The sequence below is a fragment of the Cyanistes caeruleus genome, chromosome 26, assembly GCF_971803275.1.
Source record: "Cyanistes caeruleus chromosome 26, bCyaCae1.hap1.1, whole genome shotgun sequence".
NCBI lineage: Eukaryota > Metazoa > Chordata > Aves > Passeriformes > Paridae > Cyanistes > Cyanistes caeruleus.
The window spans coordinates 4,795,316-4,813,700 of NC_141726.1; the positions used below are offsets into that span (position 1 = coordinate 4,795,316).

An 18,385-nucleotide genomic window follows, 5' to 3' on the forward strand; every position below is an offset into this window, starting at 1 on the left:
GGTTGTTGCTTTTTTGCTTTTTTTCTTTTTATTTTTTTTTTCCTCCCTTCCCTTTTTCTCTTTCTTCCCCCCCTCCTCTTCTCCCTCGCTTGGCACAAGCTAAAGGATTCAAAAGGAAGCCAGGCTTGGCAGACGCAGGGGGAGGAGGGAGTGGGGAGATGAAAGAAGGCCTCTCTCCAGCTTTCTCTTCCAGTTCCCACACTCGGGCGGCGCGGGGAGTTCCTAATGATTCCCAGCCGCACCTGGAGGAGGAAGCAGGGCCTGTTTGTGCAGCCCCCATCATCCCACCCCTGCCACGTGGGGTGGCCCCACATCCCCCCCCAGCCAGGTCACCCTGGGTGACAAAGTGTCCGAGATGGCGCTTTAGGGCATGAGGAGTTGGCACTGAGGGAAATCTCTGCACGGGCAGCTTAGTGGGCTTCAAACAGCTGCCCCTCCCCGTGGAGGTCAAACCTGGGGTGGGTTTGGGGACAGCCCAGGGGTTGTGCTGAGGCACCTGAAGGTGGCACCTGGAGGGGGGTGATGCACGTTGGCCCTTGAAGGACACCAAGGAGGGGGACAGGGGCCACCAAGCCACCTCTGGTGGCACCGCGCAGCCCTCTCGTGGCACCTGCTCAGCACCACAGCTGTCCCTGTCCCCATCCCCACGGGAAATGTTCCCCTGGGACAAACGCATCCCCGTCGGGATGGGTGTGAATTCCAGCAATGTCCACTCGCGCTCCAATTCCCACCAAAAGTCAGTGCAGGTGGGAGCAGCCAAGCTTCCCTTGTAATGCAATCGGAGCAGATTTTCCATCATTTATCCTCCCTGGCATCCACAGCTCCTCTGAGCAACCGGTGCCAGGGCCTCACCATCCTCAGAGGGAAAGATTTCCTCCCAAAATCCAATCTAAATCGACTTTTCTTCAGTTTAAACCCATTCTCCTTCATCCCCTCACTCCATGCCCTTGTCCAAAGTCCCTCTCCAGCTCTCCTGTAGCCCCAGAAGGTCTAAGACCCCCCCTCCTCTGCTCTGCTCTCCTCCCAGGGGGGATTATGGCACAGCCCCATCCGGCACAGCGCTGCCAGCTCAGCTTTGAAGTGCAGCCCTGGTAACAGAGCCTTGGCTGCAGGAATGGGAAAACGCCAGGACAGGGAGATCTCCGCCTCCCTCGCTCGCTGCTCGGGGCAGAGCAGGGAAAACCAGGCAGGTTTTCATAAGAGGGGATCTCCGGGCAGGGAACAGGGTGGGTTTGCTCTGTGCTTCCAAGATCTTTTCCTGCCCAGTAGCCAAAGGGTTATTCCACCAGCGTGGGTGGAAGTTCCCACAGAGCCATCCCCACTGAGACACCCCTTAAGGACCAGCAGTGATTCCCAGTGATATCCATGGGGACAGCAGTGATTCCCAGTGATATCCATGGGGTCAGCAGCGATTCCCAGTGACATCCATGGGGTCTGCAGCGATTCCCAGTGATATCCATGGGGTCTGCAGTGATTCCCAGTGATATCCATGGGGACAGCAGCGATTCCCAGTGATATCCCAAGGGTCAGCAGTGATTCCCAGTGATATCCATGGGGACAGCAGCGATTCCCAGTGATATCCATGGGGACAGCAGTGATTCCCAGTGACATCCATGGGGACAGCAGCGATTTCCAGTGATATCCCAGGGGTCAGCAGCGATTCCCAGTGATATCCCAAGGGTCAGCAGCGATTCCCAGTGATATCCCAAGGGTCAGCAGCGATTCCCAGTGATATCCATGGGGACAGCAGTGATTCCCAGTGATATCCATGGGGACAGCAGCGATTCCCAGTGATATCCATGGGGTCAGCAGCGATTCCCAGTGATATCCATGGGGACAGCAGCGATTCCCAGTGACATCCATGGGGACAGCAGCGATTCCCAGTGATATCCATGGGGTCTGCAGTGATTCCCAGGGATATCCCAAGGGACTGCAGTGATTCCCAGTGACATCCATGGGGTCAGCAGTGATTCCCAGTGATATCCATGGGGTCAGCAGCGATTCCCAGTGATATCCATGGGGTCAGCAGCGATTCTCAGTGACATCCATGGGGTCAGCAGTGATTCCCAGTGATATCCATGGGGACAGCAGCGATTCCCAGTGATATCCATGGGGTCAGCAGCGATTCCCAGTGACATCCATGGGGTCAGCAGTGATTCCCAGTGATATCCATGGGGACAGCAGCGATTCCCAGTGATATCCATGGGGTCAGCAGCGATTCTCAGTGATATCCATGGGGACTGCAGTGATTCCCAGTGATATCCCAGGGGTCAGCAGCGATTCCCACTGACATCCATGGGGACAGCAGCGATTCCCAGTGACATCCATGGGGACTGCAGTGATTCCCAGTGATATCCATGGGGACAGCAGCGATTCCCAGTGACATCCATGGGGACTGCAGTTATTCCCAGTGATATCCATGGGGTCAGCAGTGATTCCCAGTGACATCCATGGGGACAGCAGCGATTCCCAGTGATATCCATGGGGTCAGCAGCGATTCCCAGTGATATCCATGGGGTCAGCAGCGATTCCCAGTGACATCCATGGGGACAGCAGTGATTCCCAGCCAGGGCTGGACGATTCCCAGGTGGAAGGCAGCTGCACGAGCCCCACCGAGCCCTCCTGGCCCTGACCAGGAACCTTCTGGAGCATCTCCCGAGGAGCTGGCCCAGCACGGAGCCGCCTCTTGGCCAGCAGCTCCACACACGCCCCGTTGAGTCACGGCTTCGTTGGTGGCCTCGGCGGCGCGGGGTGGCCCTGGCTGAGCTCGGGGGGGACCATTTTAGGCGCTGGTGACAGAGGTGTCAGCAACCACGGTTAAAAATAGCAGTGTGGAAGGGATGGGATGGTCGGGCCGCTGAAATCCTGGCACGGCCCCGGCGGCGCTGATAGCGAGTGCCCTTTGCTTGTTCTCCTGCCGCCAGGTCCCCTTATCTGTCCTTCCAGCCCCGGGTGTTTCTGTCACCCTGTCACCAGCGCCCTGCCCTGACATTTTATCCCCCTGGGATGGCTGCAGGTTGCTGCTCAGGGTTGTTGGCGTTTGTTCTGCCCTTCAGGGAGGATGCAGAAGTAAAGGTGATGCAGAGGAGTTCCCACCTGGGCCGCAGGACAGACCTGGATTTGTGTGTCCCCTCCCCACCCCAGGGTCTGCAGGGGTTTCACTGCGCTTCAGAGCACTCCTGGGTTTCTGCTTTCCCTCCCTGAGGAGCTGGAATCATCCTCCATTCCCTCCGGAGCATTCATCAGTTTTGGATTCACCATCCTAGGAAGTGTCCAAGGCCAGGTGGGACGGGGCTTGGAGCAGCCTGGGACAGTGGGAGGTGTCCCTGCCCATGGCTGGGGTGGCACTGGATGAACTTTCAGGTCCCTTCCAACCCAAACCAGTCTGGGATTCCGTGATTCACTCTGATCTGTCAGGGTGATGGGGAAACTGAGGCAGGGAGGTGGCACAACTCCCCCGGTGCACACCAAGGACCGGGAGAGCAGAGTCCACGCTCTGCCCAAGCTCCCTGCCGTGCTCACCAGGGGTGTCCCCCTCTCTCGAGACACCCCACAAGTTCTTGGGGGTTAAATCCTGGATTTGCCATGAAAAGCAGCTCCTGCTATTCAGGGCCGTGATTACCTCGGGAACATCTGTGCTGACAATTGCTGAGTGGCAGCATAATTCCCACCAGCTCTGCCTCCGCCTCCGCCTCCTCCACGGGCTTTATTTCAAAGCACGCTCCCTGCAAAGCCCTGCCGTGCCTGATGAAGGGGAAAAAAAAACCAACCTTGGGAAAACAGGCAGCAGAATCCAAACCTCAGGCTTTGCAGCCAGCCATCCCAAATCCACCTGCACAGAGCTCCCCCTGTCCCTCCCTCATCTCAGGGTCACACTCGAGGGCTCGGGGACATCCCAGGCCTGGCTGGGCACACCTGCACTTTCCGTTGGTGCTGGAATCTGTGATGGAATTTGATTTATTTTTATTATATTTATTTTTTTTCCTCCCTCCAAGCATCTGGCGGAAGAACACAGCAGGATTTGGGATGGGATGGGGGAAAAGGAATTCCAGCAAAGCAGGAAGGCTCTGCTGAGGGCCATCCATCCCTTAAATGAACAGCCAGGGCAGGGATGCTGCCCTGGGGCCTACGGACATTCCTTGGCTATATTTGGTGATGGATGGAGAATTTGTTGCTTCCCCTCAGTCCATTTGTTGCCCTCAGTGGCAGGGAGGAGCTGTGAGCTGCAGTGTGGCTCCTTCAGCAGCCATAAATCTCCTCCACCGAGCTTTTGCTGCCTCCCACCTGTTGGCTGGGAGAAGATCAAGTTGACAAAAGTCTCCTGCCAAGCTGTATTTTTATCCAGGGCTTCATCACGAGCCCAGGTGCCCCACAAAAGCCGCTCACGAAGCAGAGGGAGGAGGTTGTAGCGCAGCACATCCCACCCCTGGAATCCCACCTCTCCCACAGGTTCTCCAGTCCCAAACTTGGAGCTTTAATCGCATTTTCTGAATTCCCTTAAACCCCAAAACTCCTTTTTCCTTCTCGTCACGCCCACCCCATCACCATAAAACCTGGGAGGTCCCAGGCAGGGAGCTCAGACCCTGGCCAAACCCTCCTTGTGAGAACAGCGGGAGCCGGGCTGGGACCAACACGGTTTATTATGGAAAAACACCCCGAGGGATCCCATTAACCAAAAACCAGCGGAGGACAATGAAATGAAATCCACAGCAACAACACACAGCAGGAAAAGTCCGGTTGTCAGCCAGGACAGCACGAGGGGGGCACGACCCTGTGGGATAATCCCAGGGAATGATCCCAGGAATGATCCCAGGAATGATCCCGGGGATGATCCCAGGAATGATCCCAGGGAATGATCCCAGGGGATGATCCCAGGGGATGATCCCAGGAATGATCCCAGGGGATGATCCCAGGGAATGATCCCAGGGGATGATCCCAGGAATGATCCCAGGGGATGATCCCAGGGGATGATCCCAGGGGATGATCCCAGGGGATGATCCCAGGAATGATCCCAGGGGATGATCCCAGGGGATGATCCCAGGAATGATCCCAGGAATGATCCCAGGGAATGATCCCAAGGAATGATCCCAGGGGATGATCCCAGGGGATGATCCCAGGAATGATCCCAGGGAGCGATCCCAGGAATGATCCCAGGGAGCGATCCCAGGGGATGATCCCAGGAATGATCCCAGGGGATGATCCCAGGAATGATCCCAGGGGATGATCCCAGGGGATGATCCCAGGGTCACTCCCCAGCCCTAGGGGACATGAGGGATGTACACAAGCTTTGAAGTCTTTGTCTTCCAGCTGTAGAAACGGAGGAGGGGAAAAACCCAAACCAAACTAAACCAGAACCAGAGGAAGCCACGTGGATCAAGGCAAAAGGGGCAGCCGTGGTGGGGATGGAAAATCCTCCCTGCTCAGGAAGGATTTGGGCTCACCTGGGTCCATTCCCTGAGCCCCACATCTCCCAGGGAGCCCCTGAGCTGCCCTGGCAGTGGAGGACCCGAAGCAGGGTCACTAAAACTGTCCCCAGCTCTCTGTGCACCTCAGGAATCTGAATTCCAGCAGGAATCTGCAAAATTCCAGAGTTCTGCCCCAAAACCACAACGCACTGAGCATCCATCTCCTCCAGCCCTGCCGACAGCAGCGTCACCTCTGGATCATCCCACGGACACGCCCCGTGTCCCCAGTCCCGCTGGCACCCTGCCCTGTCCCCAAGACTGGCTGGGGACATTTCTCCTGCAGCATCCTCCCCCCTGCATGAGCCAGGCTTGGCTGGGCTTCCACCACCTTCAGGAAACACCTTGGAAATGTTTACTGGCTGTGCTCCCCCTCCCAGCTGCCAAAAAGGTCTCCAAGATCCAGTTCAGACCCCAAAATCTTGGGTTCCCATTAAAAAAAAGACAAAACCTTCCTCTAAACCCGAGTGCTGGCGGATGTGACACTCAGAAACTCGTTTCTCCCAAGATTTTCGTTTGTTTGTTTGGATTTTAGATCTTCCTCCCAGGTGTTTGTCACCCAGATGTGACAATTAACAGTCTGCCAAAGATTTTTTTTTTTGGGGGGGGGGAAAAAAGTGCAATTTTCTTTTCAGTGCTAGAGCAGGATTTAGTGCAATGAGAAAAGGTGAAGGCATCACCAGCTTGGTTATTTAGATATTCCTCAAAAGGGTGATCACTCCAGCTCCAGCCTCGCTGTTTGAGCTGAAACTTCCCTGGAAAGAGCCAGCTTGGAAAATTTCCATTGAATTTTGAATTTTTGTCAGCCAGGAATTCCATTGAATTCCAGCCCATGGAATTTGTAGGAAAATATCTGATAATATTGAGCATCCTTCCTGCTCAGCCGTGGAGTGTCGTGCAAAATAAAAATAAAAAAAAAATAAATAAAATAAATAAAATAGAGAGGAAAAGAAAAACTCACGAGGAAAAAATAATCTTTAAATTTTCCTCCCGAGTGTCTCCTTTGGGACAGGGCTTTGAGCAGAAATGTCAGGGTGATTTTCACACCAGTTTCTCTCTCCCATTGATTTCCCATCCTGTTTTTTTAATCAGAGATTTGCTTCTCTCACAGCATCGCTAACAGAGGTGTCTATTTTAGGAAACACCAGAGGTTTTTAAGGAGCTGAGGAGAAAAAGATTATGGGCTCAGCCTAGAAAGGGAGGAAAAAAAATCCTTTAATTGAAATCCCCAGGCTGAAATTCTCTGCACATTTACCTAAATGGACTTCAAATGTCCCTAAATATATCAGGGCCTGCTTTTAACTTAAATTCAAGCCCTGGGCGTGTGTCTGCAGCCCTTGGACAAGCTGGGCTTTGGATGCTCACTGAGATTATTAATTTTAAGTGCTAAATCATGCAAGTGTCAAACCCAAATATTAAAAACCTGGGCCAACAATACACCAGCCCAAAGTTCCAAGCAGGAAATAGGATTTTTTTTTTTTCTTTTCCTTTTTTAATATGTTAAGTGTTTCTTTTCTATTTTTCCCAAATTTAAGCTGGCAAAATCTTGGTGAAAGGACAGACACTGAGTGTTTTCTGGTTGGGAAGCAGCAGCTGGGGCTGTGAAGGAACAATTAATTCCAGTCAAAAAGGACAAAATTTTGTTTCAAAGCTGCTTGGAAGGTTTTTTTGGGCGCTCCCAACTTTCCAGTTCAACAGTTCAGCCTGGAACATTTGCTTGGGAAAGCCACAAGGCTCTGGGAGTGGCTTGGGGGATTTTAAATAAATAGATTAAACCTGCCTGGCACAAAGATTCCACACAAGGCAGAGCCATCCTCGAGGGATCTTTGCCCGAAGCGAGTGCTGGGAGGAACTGGGAAAACATCTCCTGGCACCGAGGAGCCCCACGAGGAACGGGGACAATGCCACAACACCTCCGTGGGCACCGAGGTGTCTCCTCCTCCAGGTGTTCCTCCTGTCTCCCTGCCCCTAACAGGGGGATGAGCTCCCACTCCCACAACAAACACCCCCTGCACGAGCAGGGAGCGTGGCCCAGGGGGTGAGGTGGGTGCTGGAGGCTCTGGGATCTCCCCCAGCCCCACTATTTGCTGTTGGGGGTCTGCTGCTTCTCCCGCTTCTGCTTCTGGGCCACGCCGTAGGGGACGTGGGCGGCCACGGCGCCCATCTCCTGCGCTCCCTCCACGTGGAACATCTGGTCGTCGAAGAAGATGTGGGGCCGGATCTTCCTGAGCAGCGGCCCCTTGGGAGCCCCGGCCAGGAACAGAGCCTCGTCCGTCTCCAGGCCCCAGCTGCGCAGAGTCTTTAGGGCCCGCGCCCCCGAGCTGGCCGCGCTGCGCGCCGTCACCAGGTACGTGCGGATGGGGCACTCCAGCCGCAGCCCCTTGGAGTAGAACTTCTTCTGCAGCTTCCCCAGCGCCTCCAGGAAACCCTTCAGGGGGCCCTGGTGGAGAAAAGAAACCTTGCTGTCACCCTTTGGACCCCCAGCTTGCTGTCACCCTTCGGACCCCCAAAAATGACCCCAAAGTCAGCGGCTCCACCTCGCAGCCGACTCTGGGAGCATCCCAAGAGGGCTGCCTCTCTCCCAGAGCCTTTTCCTGCCTCCAGCCCAGCTCTACCTGTGCCAGGGGTTTGTTCTCGTGGGCCTTTTCGTGCTCGAAGAACATGTCCAGGCCGTGGGCCTTCACGATCTGCTCCGACTCATCCGAGAAGAGCACGGCGTCGCCGTCGAACGCCACCCGCAGCTGCTTCTCCGACACCTCCAGGTCCCTGCTGGGGCTGAAGATGGTGGCTGCAGCGATCCCTGAGGACGAGGCAAGAGGTGGAAGTCACCCAAGGATCATCCTGGTGGCTCAGCTGCTGAGGAGCAGAGCGAAAACACGAGGGGCCGGGAGCAAAACGCCGCGAGGAAACAGCACCCCCAGCTCGGCCCCGAGAGCTCCCACGGCAAAAACAAACCCCCCCAGATGACAAATCACCCTTTGCATACAAGAATTAAGGAGGAAAAACACCGCCTTAGCCTCGGGAGAGCTGTGGAGCTGGAGGAAAGGCTCATTTCTATGGAAACTGGAGGCTCCTTGGAGCTTCGGAGATGTGGGGAAAGGCAAACCTTAAGCGCGTGTTGGTTTGGGGACACGGATTTTGGAGTTGTCCTTGCTGGGATCAACTCCCTGAGGGCTCCAGGCTCCCCCCGCTGCCCCCCCTGAGCTGGACCCCAGACTCACCCTCTTCAATGGCCCCACTCACTTTCTCGGCGTCGGAGGACAGGTAGAGGTTGGTGTGATAGGCCTTGAGGTAACAGATGGGGCTGTTCCCTCCCGTCATGCAGAACCTCTCGATGAACAGATCTGAGGGCAAGAGGGACCCCGGGGTGAGCCTGGCTGCCCCCCAAACCCAGCCTTGGAGCTGCGAGGACTGGGGTTAATCCAAGCTCAGCAGAGCCCCTCCCCGCCCGCCAATTCTTGCTCAACACCCAGAAAATCTGAGAGGAGCGGGGAAAATGGGAGAAGACATCTCCTCTTCTTGGTGCCAAGCAGTGACAACACCCAGAGGCCACCAAGGACAGCTTTGTCCCCGTCTCACCGTAGTGGTTGATGCTGTTGATCAAGCGAACCCCAACCTGGGCGTGGTTGTTGGTCATGAGGACGATGTCGAAGAGCTCCTCGCTGTCGGGGTAGAGCTCACGGAGCTGAGCATTCACCGCCTCCAGAGCCTGCAGCACCCCGGGGAGAGGGGCTGGGTGTCAGCCAGGCCCCCCAGCTGTGCTTCTGAGCCTCCTCCCACCCAGCAGAACACTCCTGGTCACCAAAATCCACAAATCTGGCCAGCCCCAGGTGTGGTCCTCACCCCCTCCCATCAATAAAACACTCCTGGTCACCAAAATCCACAAATCTGGCCAGCCCCAGGTGTGGTCCTCACAACTTCCCATCAATAAAACACTCCTGGTCACCAAAATCCACAAATCTGGTCAGCCCCAGGGGTGGTCCTCACCCCTCCCCATCAATAAAACACTCCTGGTCACCAAAATCCACAAATCTGGCCAGCCCCAGGGGTGGTCCTCACAACTTCCCACCCAGCAAAACACTCCTGGTCACCAAAATCCACAAATCTGGCCAGCCCCAGGGGTGGTCCTCACAACTTCCCATCAATAAAACACTCCTGGTCACCAAAATCCACAAATCTGGCCAGCCCCAGGTGTGGTCCTCACCCCTCCCCATCAATAAACCACTCCTGGTCACCAAAATCCACAAATCTGGCCAGCCCCAGGTGTGGTCCTCACCCCTCCCCATCAATAAACCACTCCTGGTCACCAAAATCCACAAATCTAGCCCCAGGTGTGGTCCTCACAACTTCCCATCAATAAACCACTCCTGGTCACCCAAATCCCCACCTGAACCCTGAGCCAAGGTGGCATCAGCTGGGGAAAAACAGATTCACTTTTGGGTGGGGGGTGAAATTCCACCTAGCTACTCTTCTGTTTTCAAACACAAAAGGTTTGGAGCTATTAAATGAGGATAAATTAGCTCCAAGTGACAGATAATTGTTTTTCAAGCAATCAGAAACAAGTCTCACCCCACAGAACTGATTAATTTATTCATTGGGAACGGGCTCCAGCACCCAAAACTGCACTGACTGGTACAGGAGTTGGAAAATATTTTTTCAAGTTTGAAATGCTTCATTTCAACACGTCAGAATTAGAAATTGGCTGACTCTGGAGCAAGGCTAAACCCAGCCAAATTTACAAGAATAAATAAATTGTAATAATACTCATAATTAAAAAAAAAAAAAAGAAAAAAAGACAACTCCCTAAAAAGAAACTTTAAATGTGATCCAAGGAGATGATTTGTTCAATTCTTGAGCTCAAGATGGAAAATCCAGCCCTGGGAGCAGCACATCACTCGTTGGAGGAGGTTTATGTGCCCTCTGTTTGCTCCTGCCCCGCTGCTCGTGCCCATCCTGCCCCCACACGAGCTCCATCCTCTCCCCAAAATTTTTGGGGACCCTGTGGCGGTGGCTGCTGACCTTGACGAAGGGGAAGGCGGCCCCGGGGAGGAAGGGCTCGTTCTCGTGGTCCAGCTGATATTTCACGTAGGCCTCCACGCCCTGCTCCGTGTAGATCTTCTGCTCCTCCTCCATGCGGAACAGCGCCCGCGAGGACACCGCGATGGTGATGGCATTCTCGGGTTTGGGCTGGGGGCAGAGGGATAAAATTATAAATAAAAAATAAATCAATAAAAAATAAATAAATAAAAAATAAAATAAAATAAAAAAGGATGCTGCTCCCAGCCTGGGGTGGCATCTGTTCAGCCCCAACACGAAAGGCCACGAGGTGGGCGACGCCTCTGGAAGGATTTGGGGAGCGGCTGCGTGGCAGTGCTTCAACAGATGAAGCCCCGATGCTCCGTCCCCGCACATTTGGGACACCTCAGATCCCATTCCCAAGCCCTCCCGCTGCACACAGGCCCCCAGAACCCGTGCAGAGCCCAGGAGGAACGGCTGAAGGCCGTGCAGAAGGAATTTGCGTGGCTTTTCCTGTAGGAGACGCTTTCTGGGGACGGTCAGAGACACGGCAAAGACCTCTATAATCGAGTTAAGTGTTAGAAGTTTATTTCAGGGCGTGGGGTAGAGAGGTAGAGAGAGAACAAGAGAGGGCAAGAGAGAGGGCAAGAGAAAAAAAAAGAGAGACGGGGAAAAAAGAGAGTGAAAAGAGACCGAGCTCTTCTATACTACTACTTATATAACCTATACCTTTGAATATTCTATTCCTTAACTAACCAATCTTTCTAAGTATACTAATATAGTAACATTTGTGTACAACCTATAGAAATCGCTATTTTTGCATATTTTTAGTTATCTCAGGGTCCTTCAGACCTTTCCTTATAAGGCTGGGATGAGGGGTCTCAGCTTGGTTTTATTCCAGGAAAGAATGTGTTCTGGCATACCAGCCCGGTTGGTTTCTTTGAATTATTCAAACCGTGCTATCATTTGTATTTCTTCCTTAGCCTTTCTGGCTACAAAGTCATATTTATAATTTCTTTCTAATTCTACCTTCCCAACATTTTCCCACCCCCCCAGCCAGGAAAGAGCGGGATCCGCGTCCCGTGACGCCGTCCAGATGTGACAAACAGCCCCGTGCCAGCTCAGCTCCTCCAAACGCTCCATGCACTTATTGTGGGTGGAAACGTGACAAACAGGTGGTGCAAGCAATGATTTATTACTCATTATTATTAATGTTTGAGGGCTGGATCCAAAAGCCAAATCCAAAACCTGCTCCAGCTGAAGGCGCCACCAGAGGGACTTGGCAGGGACAGAGGGGACAGAGGGAAAGTCGAGCTCATCTTGACCCCCACCCGTCCTCCCTCTCTCCCCTGGCAGGCCAGGGAGGGTGTTAATCCCCATCACTCAATTCCAAGCACAAAAATAAGTTAATTACTGATGGCCAGTGAGAAACCCTGGCTGCCAGGACAACAGATCCTCCAGAGGGACAGTGGCACAGGGAATCCTGTCCCCTGCAGAGGAGCCCAGCTGGGCTGACAGGGCTTGGGGGCTCTCTGAGAAACCCTGGAACTGCAGGAACGCCTCACCCCCTGCTCCATGAGCAATCCTCTGCCATTTGCCCAGGGTGGAGGCTGCCTCCTCCAGCTGCTCCTCAGGCCCAGCTGCTCCAAAGTTCAAGCTCCCACCCTGCCCGGGGCTGAACTTGCCAGGAGCAGCATCCTGGCAAGGCCCAGGTGCCCCATCCACCCTTGGGATTCGCTCCCCGCAGGGCTGGGCTCGCCCCGAGGCTCTCTGCCCCCAGCCCCACCCAGGAATGAGGCAGGGGGAGCCTCCTCCCCATTCCCAGCTCCAGCCCAGGCACCTCTCCATCCTCCCCAAACTCCCCCAAATCCCCTGCAAAGCAGTTAAAGAGAGGACCATGAGGACGAGACCCAGATTAGCTCAGGCTGAGATCTCTGCAGCCACAGGGATCCCTTTCCCACAGCATTTCCAGGGGAACCAGATCCCCTTTGGAAGTGGCTCTTTTAGGAAAACAGCTCCCAGGAGAGGCAGGACCCGATCCATGACAGCAGCTATTAACTGGTCACGGGCCAAGCCTTGGCACTTCAGCTCATTAATTAATAACTCTGGTGTCATGGGCCATTTATTAGCTGAAAATATTAATAACTCTGAAAGGTCTTGAGACATCCGGCCATTAGCTGGAGTCCTGCTGCTCCATCCTGCTCCCGAGCCCTTGCAGTGCTGGATAGCCAGGAAATCTTCCAGGTGTTTGCTCCCTGATCCTGGACCAGGGTCAGCCCTGGAGGGAGATTCCCAGCAGAGAAAACAGGTCAGCAGCCCAGATGTCACAGCACCTGCAGGGGGGTGAGGAGGATGTTTGGGGCCACAAGCCAAGCCGGGTGCCCAGAGTGAATTTCCATCTCCCTCTCCCCTTGCGCAACAGCCCCGGCTGCTCAAGGTCCCTTCCTCGCCTCTGAAAGGCACCAGCCCTCCGGGAGGATCATTTAAGAGGCAATAAACACAGCAATAAAAATAACCCTCAGCTCCAGGCCTGACTCTGCCCCAGCGTGGAGCCCCTGGGATCTGCCGGATCCTGCCCAGGAAGATTTGCACCTTTCGGGGCAGGAAAGTCTCACTGGGGTGCTCAGGCAGCTCCCAGCTCCGGCTGGGCTGGAAGGGCCCTGCTGCTCTCTGGGAAATGCTGACATTTGGAAAACCAGGCGAGGAGGGATCTGCGTTTTGACATTTCTCTGAAGTGGAGGTTTCGTTTGGAAGCGTTCCCTCCTCAAGGTTGTTTGGATGCCTCGCCGTCCCCGTTCCTGCTGCAGATGGTCATTACAGCGCTCGAAAATGAGCTTTAAAAACCCTCAGGAAGGCACAGCACCTCAAATCCTCTGTCTGAGCGCTGCAAACAACCCACCCAACCCCACTTTTCCCCCAGAAATTGTGGTGTTTCGAGGCAAACACTCTTTGGTGACTGAAATGTGTGCACGGGAGGGCTCCCACTCCCAGTCCTGGCTGGGATGGATTTGGTCCCGCAGCCCCCACCCCACCACAGCCCCCTGCTCTGGCTGCCCCAGCCCTGGAGGGTTTGGGCTGAATCACAAACTCTGTTTTTCCCCTCAGAGCAGCATCCAAGGTCAGCCAAGGGCAGTGAGAGCGGAGTCCGGGCTCTGCTGGAATCCAGCTGAATTTGCTGGGGATTCACGGTGGAAGGTCAGACCCAGCCCCCTCCTGAACCTCGAGCGTTAATGATGGGATAAAGAGGAGGATGAACAGAACCCATCCCAAGTCTGGCTCCATCCCCAGGGACAGCCAAACAGGAGGGATGACCAGGGATGACACCTCCTGACAGCCCAGCCCTCTGAAGAGGAGCACCAGCTCCTGGCACAGCTCCAGGAGCTCCACAAGGTCCAGGCCCCACCTCAGAAGTGTAAAAACACCTTTCCAGCAGGCTCCAGCTCCATGGAGTGCAAACCCAGAGCCCAAACCCCCAGGGGTAAAGGTTTATTCCAGGGGTGACTGGAAACAGCCCAATTTTCTCCCTCTGGATCCAACAGCTGGCAGCCTTTAAATCGCTTCTCTAATCAGATGTAAATCCTAAGCAGCCCCCCAAGGATTAGAGGCAGACATTTGGAAATCCCACAGGCTCCTGGGATGTGCAGAGGGGCAGGAGAGCCACAGGTGCCACCCCTGGAGGCCACCACTGGCCACAGCCACGGTGGGGACCCCATTCTGCACCCCTTGGTCCTTCTGAGCTGCCTGGGGCTGGACCCAGCTCCATCCCAAAATCCTGCAGGGATTCTGGCAGCCCCAGGCTCTTCCCTGGATGCTGCAGAAGACCAAATTCTTGTGATTAATTCGATATTCAGAGGTGGATTTTGGTCACAGAAAGGGAAGGGTTTGTTCCAGGGCCAAGCATTGCCCCCACTCCAGCTACACAGCAGAGACGGGTGGGTCCCAAAAGGGACGAGCAGGGTGCCCAAAGGAAGGCAGCCAGCAGAAAATCAGCTCTCACTGACCCCACTCAGCATCACCAGAGAGGCTGAGGAACATTTCCAGCATTGCTGAAGGGTGACAGGTCTCATTGCTGACCTCCCTGGCAGGAGCAAGGCTGGAGCAGCCGTGGGGAAGCAGGAATGTCCCGTTAACCCATTCCCAGGATTTCCCCAAAATCTCCTTTTCTCCTGTCACCTCGCAGCCCCCACAGCTCCCTCCTGCTCCTCCAGGGGGACAGACAGACCCAGCTCCCCCAGGGATGACACCAAACCCCGTTTCCCGAAGGAGCCTCGGGCACCGCTGCTGGGGATCAGATTAAAGTTCAGGGTGACGGCCGGGCTGGTTTGGAGTTTTCCAAGAACATTATTTATACTGCGGAAAAGCGCCCTGCAGCCATCCATCACGGGCTGGCAGCTGCCTGGCTGGGGAGGGCAGCTGGGGCAGCCCCAGAAGAGGGGCACAGCGCCTGGCATCATCCCCAGCCCCACGGAGAGAGCCCAGCTCCGGGATGGGAGCGCCTGGAGCTCGGTTTGCAAAGCGCATCGCCGCCCCCGTGCCTCAGTTTCCCCACTTAGAGCAGGGATGGGTCGCTGGGCAGCGAGGAGAGGAAGAGGAGGAGGAGCCCGGGCCCACATCCATGAGCAAAGCATGCCATGAAAGACAAGCGGCTGCATCCTGCCACCAAGCCAGGCTGTCCCTCTCCTCCGGGAAGGGCACGGGCGGCAGCGACGTGAGCTGGCAGCGGGGCCGGGGGCGACAGCGGCTCCGGGGGCGACAGCGGGGCCGGGGGTGACAGCGGGGCCGGGGGTGACAGCGGGTCCAGACCCAGGGGTGACAGCGGGGCCGGGGGTGGCAGCGGCTCCGGGGGTGACAGCGGGTCCAGACCCGGGGGTGACAGCGGCTCCGGGCCCAGGGGTGACAGCGGGTCCAGACCCGGGGATGACAGTGGGTCTGGGGGTGACAGCGGGTCCAGACCCGGGGGTGACAGCGGCTCCGGGCCCAGGGGTGACAGCGGGTCCAGACCCGGGGGTGACAGCGGGTCCAGACCCGGGGGTGACAGTGGGTCTGGGGGTGACAGCGGGTCCAGACCCGGGGGTGACAGTGGGTCTGGGGGTGACAGCGGGTCCAGACCCGGGGATGACAGCGGGTCTGGGGGTGACAGCGGGTCCAGACCCGGGGGTGACAGCGGGTCCCCGGGAAAGCACAAGCGCTGCCCCAGGTGAGGCTGTGTCCCCTCCTGGAGAGGTGACACACTGAGCTTTGCCGGCTGGCACCGGGTCCCCCTCCTGTGCCCAGGAGTTTGGGGGTGCCAGAGCCCCGGGGGTGGCTGGGGGGGCTCAGGGGCAGGGCCAGCCCCGGGTCCAGCCCCCAGCCCCGCCGGGGTACGGCCGCACTTCCAGGCGCTCCCGTGTTTAAACCCCGCAGGCTCAGCCCTCGTTAGGTCACACAGCCTTTCCTTGAACCTCCCAGCGAGCCCGGCAGGGGCAGCGACACCCCCGGGACACCTCCTGGCCCAGACAGCGACCCGGGGCTGTCCCCCGGCCCTGCCACTGCCACCCCTCCTGTCCCTGGCAGCAGGGGACAGGCGGCTGACGCGGCCCCGGGCCGCTCTGCAAGGACACCCCAGCCCAGGAGGGAGCCAGGAGCACCAGAGGGAGCTGCAGGAACCCAGAGAGACCGGGGGGAACCGGGGGGAACCGGGGGGAACCCGGGCAACCAAGGGAAACGCAGGGATGCCGTGAAGGAGTGGGAGCACCTGGAGAGAGCCAGGGCATCCCCAAGGGTCTGGATGGAGGCAGGGGGTGAAAGAAACACCAGAGACACCACGGGGGGGGCCCACAAAGCCTGGAGGAGACGAGGAACACGGAGAGACCCAGGGTCACCCCAAAACACGTGGAGGCACCGGCAGGGACCTCAGAGAGCCTGGAGGAGCCGGGGCACCCACAGACAGCCGGGGGGGCTCCATGGGGGGATGCAGAGGAGAGGAGGCTCCCAGGAGGAGCCCGGAGAACCTGCAGGAGATGGGCCAGCTGACTGGAGAGCTGGGGGGGCACCCGCAGGAGATGGGGCAGGGGGCTGCGTCCCCCCGCGGCAGGGAGCGCTGGGGGCTCTCACCGATTTGGGCTTCTTCTTGGGGGCGAGATTGTCGTAGAAAGCCTTGGCTTCATCCCAGGGCCGGCCCGGCGCCCCGGCGGGGCCCGGTGGCTCCATAGCGCGGCGGCTCCGGGGCAGCGGCGGCTCCGGCGGCTCCGCTCCGTGCGCGGCGGCTCCGGGGCAGCGGCGGCTCCGCGCGTCCCGGGAGCTCCCGGAGCCGGGGCCGGCCCGGCGGAACGCTCTTTATAAGGCATCCCATGAAGCTCCGGGGTTTCAGTCCACCGGGCCACGGATTAACCTCTTCGGGACCGAGCGCTCCTCGCCGCCGCCGCGCTCCCCCCGGTGATAGCGGGGGGCTGCGGGGAATTGAGGAGGGAGCCCCCGCTGCAGGGCAGAGCCAGCGCAGGGGGCAGCGAAGGCCCGGGAGCGAGGGGAAGGGGCTGGGGACAAAGGTGGCGCCGGGAGGACACGGAGCAGGAGCGATGGGGCATCAGCGGCGGACACCGGAGCTCGTCCCGGTCCCATCCCTGAGAGCGCGGGGTGCGCAGTGCTGGCAGCCGGAGAGGATGGAGCAGGGTGGTGGCAGCAGGGGAGGACAGAGGTGTGGTGGGGCCCTGCTCCGTGCCAGGGTGACCTCTGCGCCGTTCACTCATTAATGGAATCAGCGCGGGTGTTAATTAAGGCTCTCCGCTCCCACGGGTGCTGGTGGGAGCAGCCACAGAGGTGTTCAGCTCAGGTTAAAAATTCCCCCACGACCAGGAGACCCCCAGGAGCCCTTGGAGAGCAGGGGCTGCATCCCAGAGACCAAAAGCCAAGAGCCAGGAAGGGGCAGGGGATGGGAGGATCTCACCTGGAACAGGGCAGCTCCTGGGGGGAGGTGACAGAACAGGGTTTTACCCAAATTCTTGTGCTCCAGCTAAAGAAAAAACCAACCCTCCCTGCAGAGGACAGCCTCGGGGACCCCCGTGTCCCCATCCACCCAACACCACCCCACTTGCACCGAGCTCCAAGCAGGAGAGCAGAGGCAGGAGAAGCTGTGAGCTGCTGAGCAGGGCTGGCTCCAGGAATCCAAACCCCTTTGGGGATTCAGCATCATTTCAGCCTGACAGATTTCCTTTCCCCAGGGCCTTTGCAGCTCCCTGCTGGGAAACACCTGAGCTTCCTTTGGGGTGGCCCCCAGGGAAGCAGGAGCCTGGAGGGCCCCGGCATCACCAGGCTATTCTTGGAGCTCTCTCCTGAGCTTTTGAGTTGTTGCCCTTTCAGGCAGCAGCCCTGGCACGTCCCGGCTCCCGCAGGGTGGGACAAACTGCCCCGTTCCTTCTTCCCCAGGCACTGCTGAGCTGCAAACTCACACACACGCGCTCCTGGAAAGCACAGCAGCCAAAGCCGAGGTACAGAGCTCTCCCATCAGCAGCACTCCTAAAAATACACTCCCTGCCGTGCTTCTGGCACCTTCCCATCCCCGTGCTCCGCTGCAGGACACACCAAGGGCTGGGGAATTGCAGGGTCTGCCTGGGGTGGGGTGAGCTGGAGGCAGCGCTGCTGCCCAGGAGCCAGCCCTGCCGGATTGATTACAGACCAGGATTAAAATTTGGTGAGAGCTCCTTAGCAACAGTCACTGTCTGTGCAGGCTGCTGAGGGAGAAGAAAGGCCAGAGGAAAATCTGTGCGGGGAAGATGGGGGTGGAGAAAAGAAGGACAAAGATGCACTGAGAGCAGGTCCCAGCTGCTGGTGGATGGAGCCCAGGACAAAGCCACCAGTCCTGAGGGAAGGGCACAGCCGGGGGCAGCTCCTGGTTGACAAATGAGACCCATTTCCAGGGAGGTTTGGGGTCT

The 18,385-nt window shown here is 57.2% G+C and overlaps 1 protein-coding gene across 1 annotated transcript; it reads right to left on the reverse strand.

Annotated features, from left to right (window-relative positions):
* Nucleotides 1-6,660: 6,660 nt before the first annotated feature.
* On the reverse strand, nucleotides 6,661-16,778 carry NT5C1A (5'-nucleotidase, cytosolic IA). Its single transcript, XM_023941217.2, has 6 exons — nucleotides 16,572-16,778; nucleotides 10,482-10,649; nucleotides 9,042-9,171; nucleotides 8,684-8,806; nucleotides 8,078-8,262; nucleotides 6,661-7,902 (listed from the first exon to the last, which is right to left on the reverse strand). The coding sequence occupies exons 1-6, from the start codon at nucleotides 16,665-16,667 to the stop codon at nucleotides 7,543-7,545; spliced, it is 1,062 nt and encodes a 353-aa protein (XP_023796985.1). The 5' UTR covers nucleotides 16,668-16,778; the 3' UTR covers nucleotides 6,661-7,542.
* Nucleotides 16,779-18,385: the final 1,607 nt, after the last annotated feature.

What these genes read in the sequence shown, in the direction of transcription:
- NT5C1A (XM_023941217.2), bottom strand. Translation starts at nt 16,667, where the DNA reads ATGGAGCCACCGGGCCCCGCCGGGGCGCCGGGCCGGCCCTGGGATGAA. An exon ending in CCAAGAAGAAGCCCAAATCG is followed by an intron (nt 10,650 to 16,571) that starts GTGAGAGCCCCC and finishes CTCTGCCCCCAG; the next exon opens with CCCAAACCCGAGAATGCCAT. An exon ending in GAGTGGGGCCATTGAAGAGG is followed by an intron (nt 8,263 to 8,683) that starts GTGAGTCTGGGG and finishes CCTCGTCCTCAG; the next exon opens with GGATCGCTGCAGCCACCATC.